At 57.1% G+C, this 16,363-nt stretch overlaps 1 protein-coding gene across 4 annotated transcripts in view; it reads right to left on the bottom strand.

Moving 5' to 3' along the window:
• Positions 1–16,363, bottom strand: part of LOC116953320 (centrosomal protein 85L) — a 114,369-nt gene that overhangs the window by 73,904 nt on the left and 24,102 nt on the right. The window contains exon 1 of one of the 4 annotated variants that reach the window (XM_076074928.1): positions 7,712–7,789. The exons of the other annotated variants lie outside the window; for them this stretch is intronic. Within the exon in view, the coding sequence (XP_075931043.1) occupies positions 7,712–7,751 (40 nt within the window). The 5' untranslated portion in view covers positions 7,752–7,789. Of the gene's footprint in view, positions 1–7,711; positions 7,790–16,363 lie in introns of those variants that run through there. 4 annotated transcript variants of the gene reach the window in all.

Below are 16,363 nucleotides of genomic sequence, written 5' to 3'. Positions count from 1 at the left end.
CACGACGCTTGTGCCAGGCTATGTGCACCCTGAGGCCACGTGAAGTGTCGAACGCCCGCTGGCAGGAGGTCACGGGGCAGACCCAGGTGCCACGGGTCGACTGACTGAGATGACTGGCTGATGCACCACCTGTGCCCCCTACTGTGCCAACCTGCTGTGCTTTAGCCACCCGGCGCTCCGCTCGCTGTTGTGAGCGTCGCTCCTCCGCCCTCCGTTGTTGTTGGAGGGCGACTGCCTCCAACTGCCCAGTAGCATCCTTCACGAGCCTCCTCCACAGAGGCCGATCTTGACACCGCTGGTACCAGTCATCGGCAAGTCCACTCAGCTCCACGTCCTCCTGTACCACATCACTCCATCTCTTCTCTAGCCCGTGCCGCGCCCGCTTAGCCCCCTCAATCCGGCCAAACAAAAGCTGTTTCGGCATGCGGTGGCTGGGCATGCGGGCTACATGACCCAGCCATCGCAGCCTTGCCTGCCGGAGGAGCTCACCGATGGGACCCTGCCCAGATCTTTCAAGGATTTGTGAGCTCCTCACACAATCCAGTCTGGTTAAACCCAGGATGGATCGTAGGCAGGCCAGCCTAAATGTTTCTAACCGGCGAAGATGTTCCATTAGGGGGGTCCACGTTTCGCAAGCGTAGAGAAGGGAGGGAATGACCGTGGCCGAGAAGACCTGAAGCTTAGTGCGGAGCGACAGACCAGGTAGCTTCCACACAGCGTTACGCAACCGATGAAAAGATATTGCCGCTCGACTGATTCGGAGTGAGACCTCTGCTGTTAAACTGGAGCCAGTCATAAGCACACTGCCCAGGTATGGGAAACTCTCCACTCTCTCCACAACTGCCCCATCACCGATTGGGAGTTGTGGAGGTGGAGTGTCCGATGGTACAAAATACCCAGGCAGGTGCTTAGTTTTGGTGGGGCTGATGGTAAGGCCCCACCTCTTAGTGGCACGCTCCAGTCTCAGCAGCAGCGTCTCCAACTCCTCCTCTGACTGAGCAGCTATTACCAAGTCATCAGCATACATAACGTGGTTGAGCAATAGGGAGCCATCCCTTGACCGCACCCGGGCATCGATTAGCCTCCCATTATATCTGTACCATATGGAGATTCCCCCGGTACAGCTATTGAAGGCTTCACGAACTACGTGGTCAAAATAGATGTTAAATAATGTGGGAGCCAGAGGACATCCCTGTCGCACCCCAAGGTGTACAGGGAATGGCTCTGACTCCCGGCCACGTAGTTTTACCCGGGCCCGCTCACCATCATGAAGGTCCTTAATGATCGTGAGCAGAGGGTCAGGTACTCCAAAAGCACGAAGAACGACCCAGAGCCCAGGCCTACTGATGGTATCATAGGCCTTGACCAGGTCAATAAAGCAGAGATGTAGGTCTTGTTGGAATTCCCTACACCTCTGCTGTAGCAGACGGACAGAAAATATGGCATCTGTGCAGGACCGCCCTTTCCTGAAACCACATTGGGGCTCCGCAAGCCTCTCCTCAGCGTGCCTGGCAAGGCGATGCTGAATAATCCTTGCCAGGACCTTTCCCGGCACACTGAGGAGTGAGATGCCCCTGTAGTTGTTACAGTCTGTGCGGTCCCCCTTCTTAAAAAGGGGGACCACCAGGGCATCCTTCCAATCCTGCGGAACCCGTCCAGTGGTCCAGACTGTTGTTATGATGTCATATAGGGCAGTCTGTGCACAAACGCCACCCTCCCTCAGCATTTCGCTTGGGAGATCATCTCTGCCCGCTGCCTTTCCTGGTCTCAGACTCCGGATCGCCTTCAATACTTCCTCAGCAGATGGCACCTCAGCCAGCCACTCACAGGGGGTGACTTCATCCAATATTTGAGGCACCGCAGCCTCAGCAGGGTCATCCTCACTTTGTGCCACGATGTTTTCCTGGCTGAGGGATTTTCCCTCCCCCAGGACCTCACAGAAATGCTCAGCAAATCTGCGAACCTGTTCCTGGGGGTCGGAAATTGGATCACCGTTTTTTCCCCTAATGATGGTAATAGGTGTGGCGCTGCAGGTTACTTTTTTGATGGAGTTAAATAGAGATTTGTGATCACGGGCCACTGAGGCAGACTCCATCTCCTCAGCAACCCGCGACCACCACCCATCCTTGCAGCGCCTCACGGCTCTCCGAACCTCCGAGCGAAGGCTGCGGTAAGCCTCCTCATTCTCTGACGTGGGATTCTGTAGCCGATGACAGTGGGCCTGTCGCTTTTTCTCAACCATCGTGAACAACTCCTCTGTCATCCAGGGTGTCTGGGGAGGTCTGGACTGCGTACCCAAAGCAGCCATTGCAGCTGCATGAGTCACAGTCCTAAACCTCGCCCATTTACCCTCGACATCAGGAGGAGTCGGGGACGATACCAATCCCAGCCGCAAGCGATGATGAAATTCTCGCTTGCAACTTTCATCAGATAACTGAGACCAGGCCACTTTAGGTTGGAATGGGGTCCTGGGTGTACACCCACCACCGGAGTGGAAGAATGGCAGGCGCATCTTACAGATGACTAGTCGATGGTCAGAGGGCAGATCAGCTCCACGGTAGGTCCTGGTGTCAAGGACATGGGCTCGCATTCGCTGGTCCGTCACTATGTAGTCCAGCAGATGTTCTTGCTTGGACCCGGCATGCATCCATGATGTTGTGTGGATGCGCCGATGCCGGAACAGCGTGTTGGTAATTACAAGCCCATGGGCTGCACAAAAATCTAGCAGCCTCCTACCGTTGTTATTGAGCTGATCTGGCCCATGCCCTCCAATCACTCCAGACCAGGTGCCAGTATCATGACCAACTCGGGCATTGAAGTCACCCAACATGATGACTCTATCCCGAGGGGCCACTTTAGCCAGCACCTGTGACAGGAGGTCATAGAAGGCATCTGACTCATCGGCTTTGCCTGCATCCCTCCACGGATGTTCATCTTCGGTGGGGGCATAAGTAACCACGACCACCATTCCTCGCCTCCGGTTGATGGGAAGGCGAGCCCAAAGTAGCCTGGGGCTTACAGCTTCGCACACCTCACCGCCACGCTCCCACGCCCCCTTCATTCTTTTGTTCAAAAGAAGACCCACACCCTGTTGTTTGGCAGTCTGCTGCCCCGAGTAGAGGACTGTCCACCCCTCATGGTGGCAGGAGCCAGAGCCGGTCCACCGGACCTCCTGAATGCCGCATAGATCCAGGCGGTACCGATCCAGCTCCCGACAGAGGAGTGGCAGCCTCTCCTCTGCAGTGAGCGTTCGAACATTCCACGTGGCCAACCGTAGTGGCTTTTCGTTGTTTCTGGAGTAGCCCCGAGGGTAGGTATTCAATCTCCTGGCTCCGCCAATTGGGGTTTGGCCAGGAGACGTCATAGACGCCTGGCCTCCCGGGGCCTCCGGCACAAGCTTAGTTGTTACATATTTCAGTTTAATTCGTAGTTTCGTGGTAATTAATTGAAGGTGGAGGGGTTACCAGCCCCTCGCACCCGTCCAGAGCCCCCGTTTAGCCCCTGTGGTGGACACATATGCCATGAGGGGAGGAGCCAATCAAAATTGGATCTCCCCCCACAGCGCTGTCCACGACAGAGTTGCCCGTCCGGCACACACACACGCACACACACACACGCACACACACACACACACGTACACACGCACACACACGTACACACACACACACGCACACGCACACACACACGTACACACGCACACACACGTACACACGCACACACACGTACACACGTACACACACACAACAACAACAACAGCCGCCATTCGCCACTAAGTGGCGGTGACGTCACCACGACGCTTGTGCCAGGCCATGTGCACCTTGAGGCCACGTGAAGTGTCGAACGCCCGCTGGCAGGAGGTCACGGGGCAGACCCAGATGCCACGGGTCGACTGACTGAGATGACTGGCTGATGCACCACCTGTGCCCCCTACTGTGCCAACCTGCTGTGCTTTAGCCACCCGGCGCTCCGCTCGTTGTTTTGAGCGTCGCTCCTCCGCCCTCCGTTGTTGTTGGAGGGCGACTGCCTCCAACTGCCCAGTAGCGTCCTTCACGAGCCTCCTCCACAGAGGCCGATCTTGACACCGCTGGTACCAGTCATCGGCAAGTCCACTCAGCTCCACGTCCTCCTGTACCACATCACTCCATCTCTTCTCTAGCCCGTGCCGCGCCCGCTTAGCCCCCTCAATCCGGCCAAACAAAAGCTGTTTCGGCATGCGGTGGCTGGGCATGCGGGCTACATGACCCAGCCATCGCAGCCTTGCCTGCCGGAGGAGCTCACCGATGGGACCCTGCCCAGATCTTTCAAGGATTTGTGAGCTCCTCACACAATCCAGTCTGGTTAAACCCAGGATGGATCGTAGGCAGGCCAGCCTAAATGTTTCTAACCGGCGAAGATGTTCCATTAGGGGGGTCCACGTTTCGCAAGCGTAGAGAAGGGAGGGAATGACCGTGGCCGAGAAGACCTGAAGCTTAGTGCGGAGCGACAGACCAGGTAGCTTCCACACAGCGTTACGCAACCGATGAAAAGATATTGCCGCTCGACTGATTCGGAGTGAGACCTCTGCTGTTAAACTGGAGCCGGTCATAAGCACACTGCCCAGGTATGGGAAACTCTCCACTCTCTCCACAACTGCCCCATTACCGATTGGGAGTTGTGGGGGTGGAGTGTCCGATGGTACAAAATACCCAGGCAGGTGCTTAGTTTTGGTGGGGCTGATGGTAAGGCCCCACCTCTTAGTGGCACGCTCCAGTCTCAGCAGCAGCATCTCCAACTCCTCCTCTGAATGAGTGGCTATTACCAAATCATCGGCATACATAACGTGGTTGAGCAATAGGGAGCCATCCCTTGACCGCACCCGGGCATCGATCAGCCTCTCATTATATCTGTACCATATGGAGATTCCCCCGGTACAGCTATTGAAGGCTTCACGAACTACGTGGTCAAAATAGATGTTAAATAATGTGGGAGCCAGAGGACATCCCTGTCGCACCCAAGGTGTACAGGGCATGGCTTTGACTCACGACCACGTGTGTACGTGTGTGCGTGTGTACACACGCACACACGTACACACGTGGTCGTGTGTACACACGCACATACGCACACACACACACGTACACACACACACGTACACACACACACAAAAATACTGACAAAGACAAAGATCCCCCATATAGCCTTAACAGACTGTAGGGGCAAGTGCTGTTAGCGAGCACCTATGAAGGTCGGTGACGGCACACGAGGGGGTGGGTGGCCAGCACCACGCCCGACCGCCTTTGTCTCCCTAGTGGCAATGTTAACACACTGCACCAGGTACTCATTTGAGGCTGAGTCGACCTAGGGGAGGCCCGGGACCGGTTCAGATAATCGTCACTGGTGTTGTCCGTGAGTGGGAATCGAACCGCTACACTATCGCTCCCCACACACACACACGTACACACACACACACACACGTACACACACACACATGCGTCGGTGTGGGCAGCCGTAAGTATTTTAATACACGCGCACTCGGAAGCAATCAATTCACGCACACACGCACACACACACACACGTACACACACACGTACACACACACGTACACGCACGCACACACGTACACACACGTACACGTACACACACGTACACGCACACACACGTACACACACGTACACGCACACACACGTACACACACACGCACACGTACACACACGTACACACACGCACGTACAAACACGTACACACACGTACAAAGACAAAGATCCCCCGTACAGCCTTAACAGACTGTAGGGGCAAGTGCTGTTAGCGAGCACCTATTAAAGCCGGCATGGCACCTCAGGGGGTTGTTGGCCAACGCCACGCCCGGCCGCCTTTGTTTTCCTAGTGCGATGTTTACACACCGCACCAGGTACTCATTTGAGGCTGAGTCGACCTAGGGGAGGCCCAGGACCGGTTCAGATAATCGTCACTGGTGTTGGCCGTGAGCGAGGTTGATAGTGCAGCGCGCTAACCGCTACACTACCGCTCACGTACACACACGCACACCGCTCACGATCTCCGTTGGTGACGTGGTACGCCGGGAGCTCGCCCGTCACGTGTTTGTATCTCTGGCGAGCGCCTGACACACACAAGAGGTCACGCCACCGTTGCGTCACATGTACACGCACACGTACACACACGTACACACACACGTACACACACGCACAAACACGCGCACGCATACACACACGTACAAACAAGTACACACACGTACACGCACAAACACGCGCATGCACACACACGTACAAACACGTACGCGCACGCACACACAGGTACACACACGTACACACGTACACACACGTACAAACACGCGCACGCACACACACACGTACAAACACGTACACAAAGACAAAAATCCCCCGTATAGCCTTAACAGACTGTAGGGGCAAGTGCTGTTAGCGAGCACCTATTAAGGCCGGCATGGCACACGAGGGGGTGGGTGGCCAGCACTACGCCCGACCGCCTTTGTCTCCCCAGTGGCGATGTTTACACACCGCACCCAGGTACTCATTTGAGGCCGAGTCGACCTAAGGGAGGCCCATAACCGGTTCAGATGATCGTTACTGGTGTTTTCCGTGAGCGGGAATCGAACTCGGGTCGCCGGGTTTGTAGAGCAGCGCGCTAACCACTGCGCCACCGCTCCCCACACACGTACACACACACACGTGTACACACACGCTCACTCAGTGATGGTGCAGGCCAGAGACAACGTGGATTTCACCCACAGAGCCACCCACCCCACGCCCCCCGCCCCAACCCCTCCCCCCTCCCCACTCCTCCTCCTATCACAGCCAATCCCCGAGCTCCCCCTAAACCCCTGCCCACCCCCCTCTTCTCCAAATGCCCCCTGCCCTCGTAACAAAGACAAAGATCCCCCGTGTAGCCTTGGCAAACTTTCGTGGCAAGTGCTGTTCGCGAGGACCTGTTAGGGCCTGGGACGGCACGCGGGGCGGCGGGTGGGCCAACGCCACGCCCGGCCGCCTTTGTCTCCCCACTGGTGACGTTTGCACGCCGCACCAGGCGCCCGTTTTTAATATCGTGCCGAGGTCTCCACGGAGGTGGCGCGGGGGGCCCAGGACCGGTTCGCGTGTCAAGCCGCAGCGATGTTGGCCGTGGCCGGGAATCAAACCGGGGTCGCGAGGATCGGAGCGCAGCGTGCCAACCAATTCCCGATATACGCAACGATCTGAAGAGCCGTCACCATCTCACGAGGCGCAGGGAGGGCACCCAAGATTCAAGTTTGGGCATTCGTGATTTACAACAAAAATAATAACTTCGTAGCATTATCGGATTCCTCCTGCACGCTAAATAAATATTCTCATCACTCCGGCTCAGCTTCCCGCTGACTTTGTTCAGCCCAGAGGTGTTGAAACCTGCCACTCACACGACCACCACGAGAACGACTGTCACCACCATCGCCACCACAGCGGCATCTCCCCGTGGTAGGGGGGGGGGGGGGGCCGTAGCCACTTGTCACCGCTTGGTGCGCCACGTGGGGGCGAGGGGGGGGGCGGAGACGCCGGCCACACCGCCCGGGCACGGCGCTGGCCAAGAGACAGCGCCGTGCCACCACCGCCACAACCACAGCCACAGCCACCACCACCACAACCACCACCACCGCCACCACCGTCACCATCACCACCGTCACCACCACCACCGCCGCCGCCGCCGCTTTCGCCACCACCGCCACACTCACCGGGCACCTCCTCGCCGCGACCTCCCCTCGGCACGGCCATTTCACATCGCGAGTTCCTCAAACTCCCTCCTCCCCCTCCTGCTCCTGTTGTGTTCCCCGTGCCGTCCCAGCACGGCCGGAAAGAGCGAGCGGGAGGGAGACGGGGGGGGGGGGGCCCATCGCACCCCCCCCCCCGACCCCTCACCCGCACCGCCCCCCACTCATTTCCCGTACGTCACGGCAAGAGAGCAGCAGCTACTCCACGAGAGCTCCGTTTTGTTCCCGTGGAGTTGCGAGAGAGACCGCACGAAACCGTGCGGTTGCACTGCACTGCTATGCTCCCCGCCTTCACCAACTTGCGCTAACCGGCGTGGTGAAGCACGGTCAAATAACCCCCGACGGCAGCCGGGCGATGCACAAACTTAAGGTGGGGAAGTGCTCGTTAGAGAGGGGACCCTCCACTTTTCCGTGTCTCCCACCACTCCGTTTCTCCCACCACTCCGTGTCTCCCACCCCCCCCCCGTGTCTCCCACCCCCCCCCCGTGTCTCCCACCCCCCCCCTGTGTCTCCCACCCACTCCCCGTATCTCCCACCCCCCCCCCCGTGTCTCCCACCCCCCCCCCCCCCGTGTCTCCCACCTCTCCGTGTCTCACATATCGACTTTGCTTGCTCTGTAAGCATTATAATACATTCTCTACGTCTCATACAGCATCACTGTATGAGACGTAGAATCAATCCAGAACTCCCGCAGAGCACTGAGGCCCCCCAGACTCACAGAGCCCCCCCCCCCTCCGACTCACACCGAGGCCCCCCACACTCACAGAGCCCCCCGACTCACACCGAGGGTGGAGTGGCCCCGTGGAGACGGAGAGACGGAGAGACGGTGGCAGTGCCACTGTGGGTCGCCACCCAGCAGGTGGCTCAAGCAGATAAGCGGCACTCCGCCTCAACAACAACGACAACAACGACGACAACAACAACGACGACAACGACAACGACGGGGGCGGTAATGATGGTTTACGATAACAACGACTGGCAGCAACTCCCCTCGCTCCGCTGCTGGATGACGGCCTCCCCACCTCGCCACGGCCGATAGCCGCGGGTTGGTTGGTGGCGGCTGGCGACGATGACGAAGACGACGACGATGAAGGCGGCGCTAACGACGAGCGTGCCAATGTTAACGTCAATTTACATTGCGTGGTCATCAACTCAGCTCCACACTTTTATTTTTTTATTATCTCGCAAGGCAAGGGCCCGCTGAGCTGCGTTAGATCTCTCTTCAGAAGCGACCTGGCCACAAATGACAGCCCGACGAAGTGGAAAAGTCCAGCGGCCAAATACTCTGAACGCGTGACGTCGATTCTAAACGTGGAGGGAAGAAAAGAAAAAAAAGACGGGAGGATCCGGAGAAAAATCCACGCGACCACGGTGAGAGAGAGAGAGACACTGCAAACTCCAAATATACAGCAGCAGGCATCAGGGTCGGGATGGAACTCACGACCTCCTGCGTACCAGGCGAGATAGTTAACATCTCCTAGCCACCGTGATGATGATGATGAGATAGAGACACTGCAAACTCCAAATATACAGCAGCAGGTGTCAGGGTCGGGATGGAACTCACGACCTCCTGCGTACCAGGCGAGATAGTTAACATCTCCTAGCCACCGTGATGATGATGATGAGTGAGAGAGACACTGCAAACTCCCAAATATACAGCAGCAGGCGTCAGGATCGAGATGGAACCCATGACCTCCTGCGTACCAGGCGAGGTAGTTAACATCTCATAGCCACCGTGATGATGATGATGAGAGAGAGACACTCAAACTCCAAATATACAGCAGCTGGTGTCAGGGTCGCAATCGAGCCCACGACCTCCTGCGTACCAGGCGAGGGAGATAACATCTCCTATCCACCGTGGCGCCCCGTGATACATTCGGGTGGCACTCGATGTGCGTGTGGGCGGGCGAAGTGTCTGGGGTCTTCATCCTCCTGCAGTCTTGTCTGGGGAGGGCCCCCTCTGTGCGAGCTACGGGAAATAGAGAACAGCCGATTCGATCCGCTCAAGATCGCAATCGACTTCTTTCCCTGCGGTCGAGTTGCCGGGCGCCCGTTTAGAAACGGGGGCCGGGGCCGCCCCCTTCCCCCCCACATCCTGCTGCTTCCCGAAGGCCGGAAACCCCCGATAAGCCACGCCGCCCGTGACGTCACCAAGCCCCGCCCATCGCTAACGTGCGCCGCAGAGTTATTTGGCCGCCGCGAATGTCCTCCCGGCGATGACGAGCCACTTCGCCACGCCAACACACGGCTCAGTGGGCCGCACCCGGTCAAATGAAGAGGGCTCGAGGGACAGATCACCTCCCGTCCAGCGGCACACGTGCGAACAGCGGCGAGACTGTCATCGGAATTGTCACCTCGTGCCGTCGCCGTCAGCGGAGTCAAGGAACTGGCAACCGGCAGAGTAACGCCGATTGATTAGGTAATCTGCAGAGTAAGCGATTACTAATGAGTAGTGCACAGCGCCGACCACCACCACTCACAGGGCTGCGCGGGATCCGAGCCTTAATAGGCGCTCGCTGACGTGCAGCGCACAGGCACACGCGGTGCACACGCGTGTGGCCAGGCCTAACACGCGCAGGCCCCGTGTGGACAACTTAAATAATCCGCTCCTTCATTAGACCTCCTTCGCCAGCACCAAAATGTAATAATAGGGGTTTTTCCCCCTCTTTTCTGGCAACAAAACTGAAAGCTTTTTTTACGAGGATTCATGTTACTGCATTAACCACAATACCTGCAGCCAAAATGCAAACAATTAAACATACTATGATAATATATGATGCATTGTCCTCGAAACTGATTGGTCCACACCAAGGGACAGCTTTCTTTTGAGCCTTGACCCAATTGGTGCTCGACCAGATGACGCCAAAAGGCGTCACACAGCTCAAAGACAATGCCACTATCAAAGTAATGAGGGCTCAGGGTGAGCATCTACATCATTAGACCTCCTTTGCCACAATGTAATAAACATGAATCCTTGTAAAAAGGTTTCAGTTTTGTTGCCAGAAAAAATGGGAAAAACCCTATTATAATCCTCTCCTGTGAGGTATTCCCCCGACCCTTATTCTTCCCGGGATGTGTCCCTAACCCGGACGCGGCACGTCACGTGACGTTTTTAGCAATCATCGGGCGCGTGCGGTGCGTAACGCAAGAGAAGATTGGCAACACGTGGAATGGCGCCCGGTGGCGGGCAGTGAAACTCCGACGGAGAGCGAGGTGACAAGAGAGAGGAAGCCAGCCAGGTGATAAGAGAGTCAGCCAGGTGATGAGAGAGGTAGCCAAGTGATGAGAGAGGTAGCCAGCCAGGTGATGAGAGAGGCAGCCAGCCAGGTGATGAGAGAGGCAGCCAGCCAGGTGATGAGAGAGGCAGCCAGCCAGGTGATGAGAGAGGTAGCCAGCCAGGTGATGAGAGAGCCAGCCAGGTGATGAGAGAGGCAGCCAGCCAGGTGATGAGAGAGCCAGCCAGCCAGGTGATGAGAGAGGCAGCCAGCCAGGTGATGAGAGAGGTAGCCAGCCAGGTGATGAGAGAGCCAGCCAGGTGATGAGAGAGGCAGCCAGCCAGGTGATGAGAGAGCCAGCCAGCCAGGTGATGAGAGAGGCAGCCAGCCAGGTGATGAGAGAGGCAGCCAGCCAGGTGATGAGAGAGGCAGCCAGCCAGGTGATGAGAGAGGCAGCCAGCCAGGTGATGAGAGAGGCAGCCAGCCAGGTGATGAGAGAGGCAGCCAGCCAGGTGATGAGACAGGCAGCCAGCCAGGTGATGAGAGAGGCAGCCAGCCAGGTGATGAGAGAGGCAGCCAGCCAGGTGATGAGAGAGCCAGCCAGGTGATGAGAGAGGCAGCCAGCCAGGTGATGAGAGAGCCAGCCAGGTGATGAGAGAGGCAGCCAGCCAAGTGATGAGAGAGGAAGCCAGCTAGGTGATGAGAGAGCCAGCCAGGTGATGAGAGAGTCAGCCAGGTGATGAGAGAGCTCGCCAGGTGATGAGAGGTAACCAGGTGATGAGAGAGGTAGCCAGGTGATGAGAGAGTCAGCCAGGTGATGAGAGAGGTAGCCAGGTGATGAGAGAGGTAGCCAGCCAGGTGATGAGAGAGGAAGCCAGGTGATGAGAGAGGTAGCCAGGTGATGAGAGAGGAAGCCAGGTGATGAGAGAGGTAGCCAGGTGATGAGAGAGGTAGCCAGGTGATGAGAGAGGTAGCCAGGTGATGAGAGAGCCAGCTAGGTGATGAGAGAGGAAGCCAGGTGATGAGAGAGGTAGCCAGGTGATGAGAGAGGAAGCCAGGTGATGAGAGAGGAAGCCAGCCAGGTGATGAGAGAGGTAGCCAGGTGATGAGAGAGCCACCCAGGTGATGAGAGAGGTAGCCAGGTGATGAGAGAGCTAGCCAGGTGATGAGAGAGCCAGCTAGGTGATGAGAGAGGAAGCCAGGTGATGAGAGAGGTAGCCAGGTGATGAGAGAGGCAGCCAGGTGATGAGAGAGCCACCCAGGTGATGAGAGAGGTAGCCAGGTGATGAGAGAGCTAGCCAGGTGATGAGAGAGCCAGCTAGGTGATGAGAGAGGAAGCCAGGTGATGAGAGAGGTAGCCAGGTGATGAGAGAGGAAGCCAGCCAGGTGATGAGAGAGGTAGCCAGGTGATGAGAGAGGAAGCCAGCCAGGTGATGAGAGAGGAAGCCAGGTGATGGGAGAGGAAGCCAGGTGATGAGAGAGCCACCCAGGTGATGAGAGAGTTAACCAGCCAGATGATGAGAGAGGTAGCCGGCGATTGCTGCCGCTAGGGGGCGGTGCCGCTCAGCGAGTGGCGGTCGCTCTAGGAGCGGAGAGACCTTCCCACGCTGCGCGTCCTGCTCTTCGTCGCTCCCCACGGCCCCCCGCGGCCCCCACGGCCCCCACGGCCCCCACGCCCGTGCCGAGAACCTCGTGCTCACTCGCTCACTCACCACCATCCCTCACTCACAATCTCCACTCTACTACCTCACCCGTCCACTCGCTCTCCCTCACTCACACTCCCCATCATCCCTCACTCACACTCACCACCATCCTTCACTCACACTCTCCACTCTACTACCTCACCCGTCAACTCGCTCTCCCTCACACTCCCCATCATCCCTCACTCACACTCTCCATCATCCCTCTCTCACACTCTCCACTCTACTACATCACCCGTCCACTCGCTCTCCCTCACTCACACCCACCACCATCCTTCACTCACACTCCCCATCATCCCTCACTCACACTCCCCATCATCCCTCACTCACACTCCCCATCATCCCTCTCTCACACTCCCCATCAACCCTCACTCACACTCCCCATCATCCCTCACTCACACTCTCCTACCTCAACTCACTCGCACACGCTCACACTCACCGCTCACACTCACCGCTCACACTCACCGCTCACACTCACCGCTCACCCGCTCTCTCTCTCTCCGTCTCTCACCCTTACATCTGTTGGGGTCACACTCCCCTCCCCCACCGCCCCCAATCCCCCCAAATCTTCTCACCCCTCCCCCCCACCCTTACCACCCCACCAGCCACTACATCGTGACCCCCGCTGACCCCCACTCCCCCAACGAGATAAAAGAGAAGCAGCTTCCTGCTTCCTTCTGGGTGAGTGGAGAGTGGCGGGGGGGGGGCATTGGGGGGGGCATTGGGGGGGGCATTGGGGGGGGGTTCACGGAGACAAAACCCTTCCTGTGTTCTAATCACGCGCCAAGCCGGCACGTGTGTGTGTGAGTGTGCGTGCGTGAGTGTGCATGCGAGTGTGAGTGTGTGTGCGAGTGTGAGTGAGTGTGCGTGAGTGTATGAATGTGCGCGTGAGTGCATGCGTGCGTGAGTGTGTGCGTGAGTGCGAGTGTGCGTGTATGATTGTGCGCGTGAGTGTGTGCGTGAGTGCGAGTGTGCGTGTGTGTATGAATGTGCGTGTGTGCGCGAGTGCGTGCGTGCAGCACTTGCCCCAATAAGTCTGTAAAGGCAATGAGGGGGGCCCGTTGTCTTTGTGTCACAAACTGGCACGCACGCGCGAACACACACAAAGACGAGCAGAGCACGTGTGTGAGTGGGTGCAAGTGTGAGCATGATAAGGGTACAGTGCATGCGCGTGTCTGTGTCACATCGGGGTTAACTGAGCGTGTGTGTGTCTGTGTGTCTGTGTCTCTGTGTGTGTCTGTGTCTTTGTGTGTCTATGTCTTTATGTGTCTGTGTGTGTCTGTGTGTGTGTCTGTGTCTTTGTGTGTCTGCGTGTGTGTCTGTGTCTTTGTGTGTCTGTGTCTTTGTGTGTCTGTGTGTGTGTGTCTGTGTGTGTGTGTCTGTGTGTGTGTCTGTGTCTTTTGTGTCTGTGTGTGTTTCTGTGTGTGTGTCTGTGTCTTTGTGTGTCTGCGTGTGTGTCTGTGTCTTTGTGTGTCTGTGTCTTTGTGTGTCTGTGTGTGTGTGTCTGTGTGTGTGTGTCTGTGTGTGTGTCTGTGTCTTTTGTGTCTGTGTGTGTTTCTGTGTGTGTGTCTGTGTCTTTGTGTGTCTGTGTCTTTGTGTGTCTGTGTGTGTGTGTGAGCAGTGGCACAGCGGTTAGCACACTGGCACAGCGGTTAGCACACCTGGCGACCCGGGTTCGATTCCCGCTCACGGCCAACACCGGTGACGATTATGTGAACCGGTCATGGGCCTCCCCTAGGTCGACTCAGCCTCAAAGTAGTACCTGGTGCGATGTGTAAACATCGCTACTAGGGAGACAAAGGCGGCCGTTCTGCGCCTTCATAGGTGCTCACTAACAGCACTTCCACCAATAGGCGATGTTTAAACACTGTGCACCAGGTACTCATTTAAGCCTGAGTCGACCTAGGGGAGGCCCAGGACCAGTTTAGACATTCGCTAACTCCAATCATGGAAGAAACTCAAACTCGGGTCGCCGGGTTCCTAGCGACCGGTGTGCTAACCACTGCGGCACCAACTCCCCCACACACACGCGCACAGACACACACACGGGCACGCAAAGACAAAGACCCCCCCATGTAGCCTTAACAGACTGTTGGGGCAAGTGCTGTTAGCGAGTAGCACCTATTAAGGCCGGCACGGCACACGAGGGGGTGGATGGCCAACACCACGCCCGGCCGCCTTTGTCTCCCCAGTGGCGGTGTTTACACATCTCACCAGGTGCTCATTTGAGGCCGAGTTAGACCCTAGGGGAGGCCCAGGACCGGTTCAGATAATCGTCACCGGTGTTGCCGGGTTTGCAGCGCAGCGCGCTAACCGCTACACCACCGCTCCCCCACTACACAGACACACAGACACACACCCCCCCCCCCACGCCTTCTGTCACTCGGCGGACGACGTTAAAGATCCCAGACGAGTAGCCGGTCACCGTGCGCCGGGGGTCAGGGCCCCAACTTGCCGAACTCTAAAAATCACTGGGCAGGCATCGCGCTCACGACAGCGGCAGCAGGGGACTGGCACTACCCCCCCCCCCACCGGCTCACATCGCTTGCCACCACACAGAGGGGGCAGCTGCCACCGGGGGTGCCCTTCGAGAGTTCGAGGTGCGCCGCGTTGCCCGGGGCATTGAAGCGAACGTTAATTTATTTTTATTGTTGGGAGTATTTTTTTACATTATGATGATGATGATGATTATCCTTTCACGGCAGCGCTATTGCCGAACGTGTCAGGTCACTGCCATCGAGCGGCCGCGGATGTCCGTCGCGAGGGTGAACGGAGAGCCCCGCGCCGGGTGAATGATCCATCAAGAGGATCTTCCCTCTCCCTTTCTTTATCTCTCTCTCTCTATCTCGCACGCACGTACGTGTACACCCACGCACGTGTACACCCACGCACGTGTACACCCACGCACGTGTACACGCGCGCACACGAATGTGCGCACCATATGTCCAAAAGCCACGACTTCACGCTAACCGCAAACAAAGGGAAAGATCCTCCCCCCCCACCAACCACCTTCCATATAGCCAGCACAGGCTGTTGGAGCACGTTCTGTTAGCGAGCAGCACCTATTAAGGCGGTGGGCACGGCACACCGGCATCAGTAGGGCCACGCTGACACCCACAACACACACACACAAAGATCAAAGACAAAGATCCCCCATATAGCCTTAACAGACTGTAGGGGCAAGTGCTGTTAGCGAGCACACACACGCGCACACACGCACACACACATACACACAAACATACACACGCGCACACACAAACACACACGCGCACACACAAACATACACACAAACACATGCGCACACACAAACATACACACAAACACACGCGTACACACACAAACACACGCGCACACACAAACACACACACAAACACACGCGCACACACAAACACGGACGCAAAAACGTGCACACACGCGCACACACAAACATACACACAAACACGCGCACACACAAACACGGACGCAAAAACGTGCACACACGTGCACACACACGCACAAACACACGCGCACACTCACAAGTAGATGCACACACACACGCGCACAAACACACGCGCACACTCACAAGTAGATGCACACACACGCACAAACACACGCGCACACTCACAAGTAGATGCACACACACACGCACAAACACACGCGCACACTCACACGTAGATGCACACACACACGCGCACAAACACACGCGCACACTCACAAGTAGA

This window comes from Petromyzon marinus, chromosome 51 (genome assembly GCF_048934315.1).
Source record: "Petromyzon marinus isolate PM22_M1 ecotype Great Lakes invasive population chromosome 51, UKy_Petmar_22M1.pri1.0, whole genome shotgun sequence".
Classification (NCBI taxonomy): Eukaryota; Metazoa; Chordata; class Hyperoartia; order Petromyzontiformes; family Petromyzontidae; genus Petromyzon; species Petromyzon marinus.
Note: the sequence above shows the minus strand (reverse complement) of the source record. Positions and strands in the feature narration are given on the sequence as shown.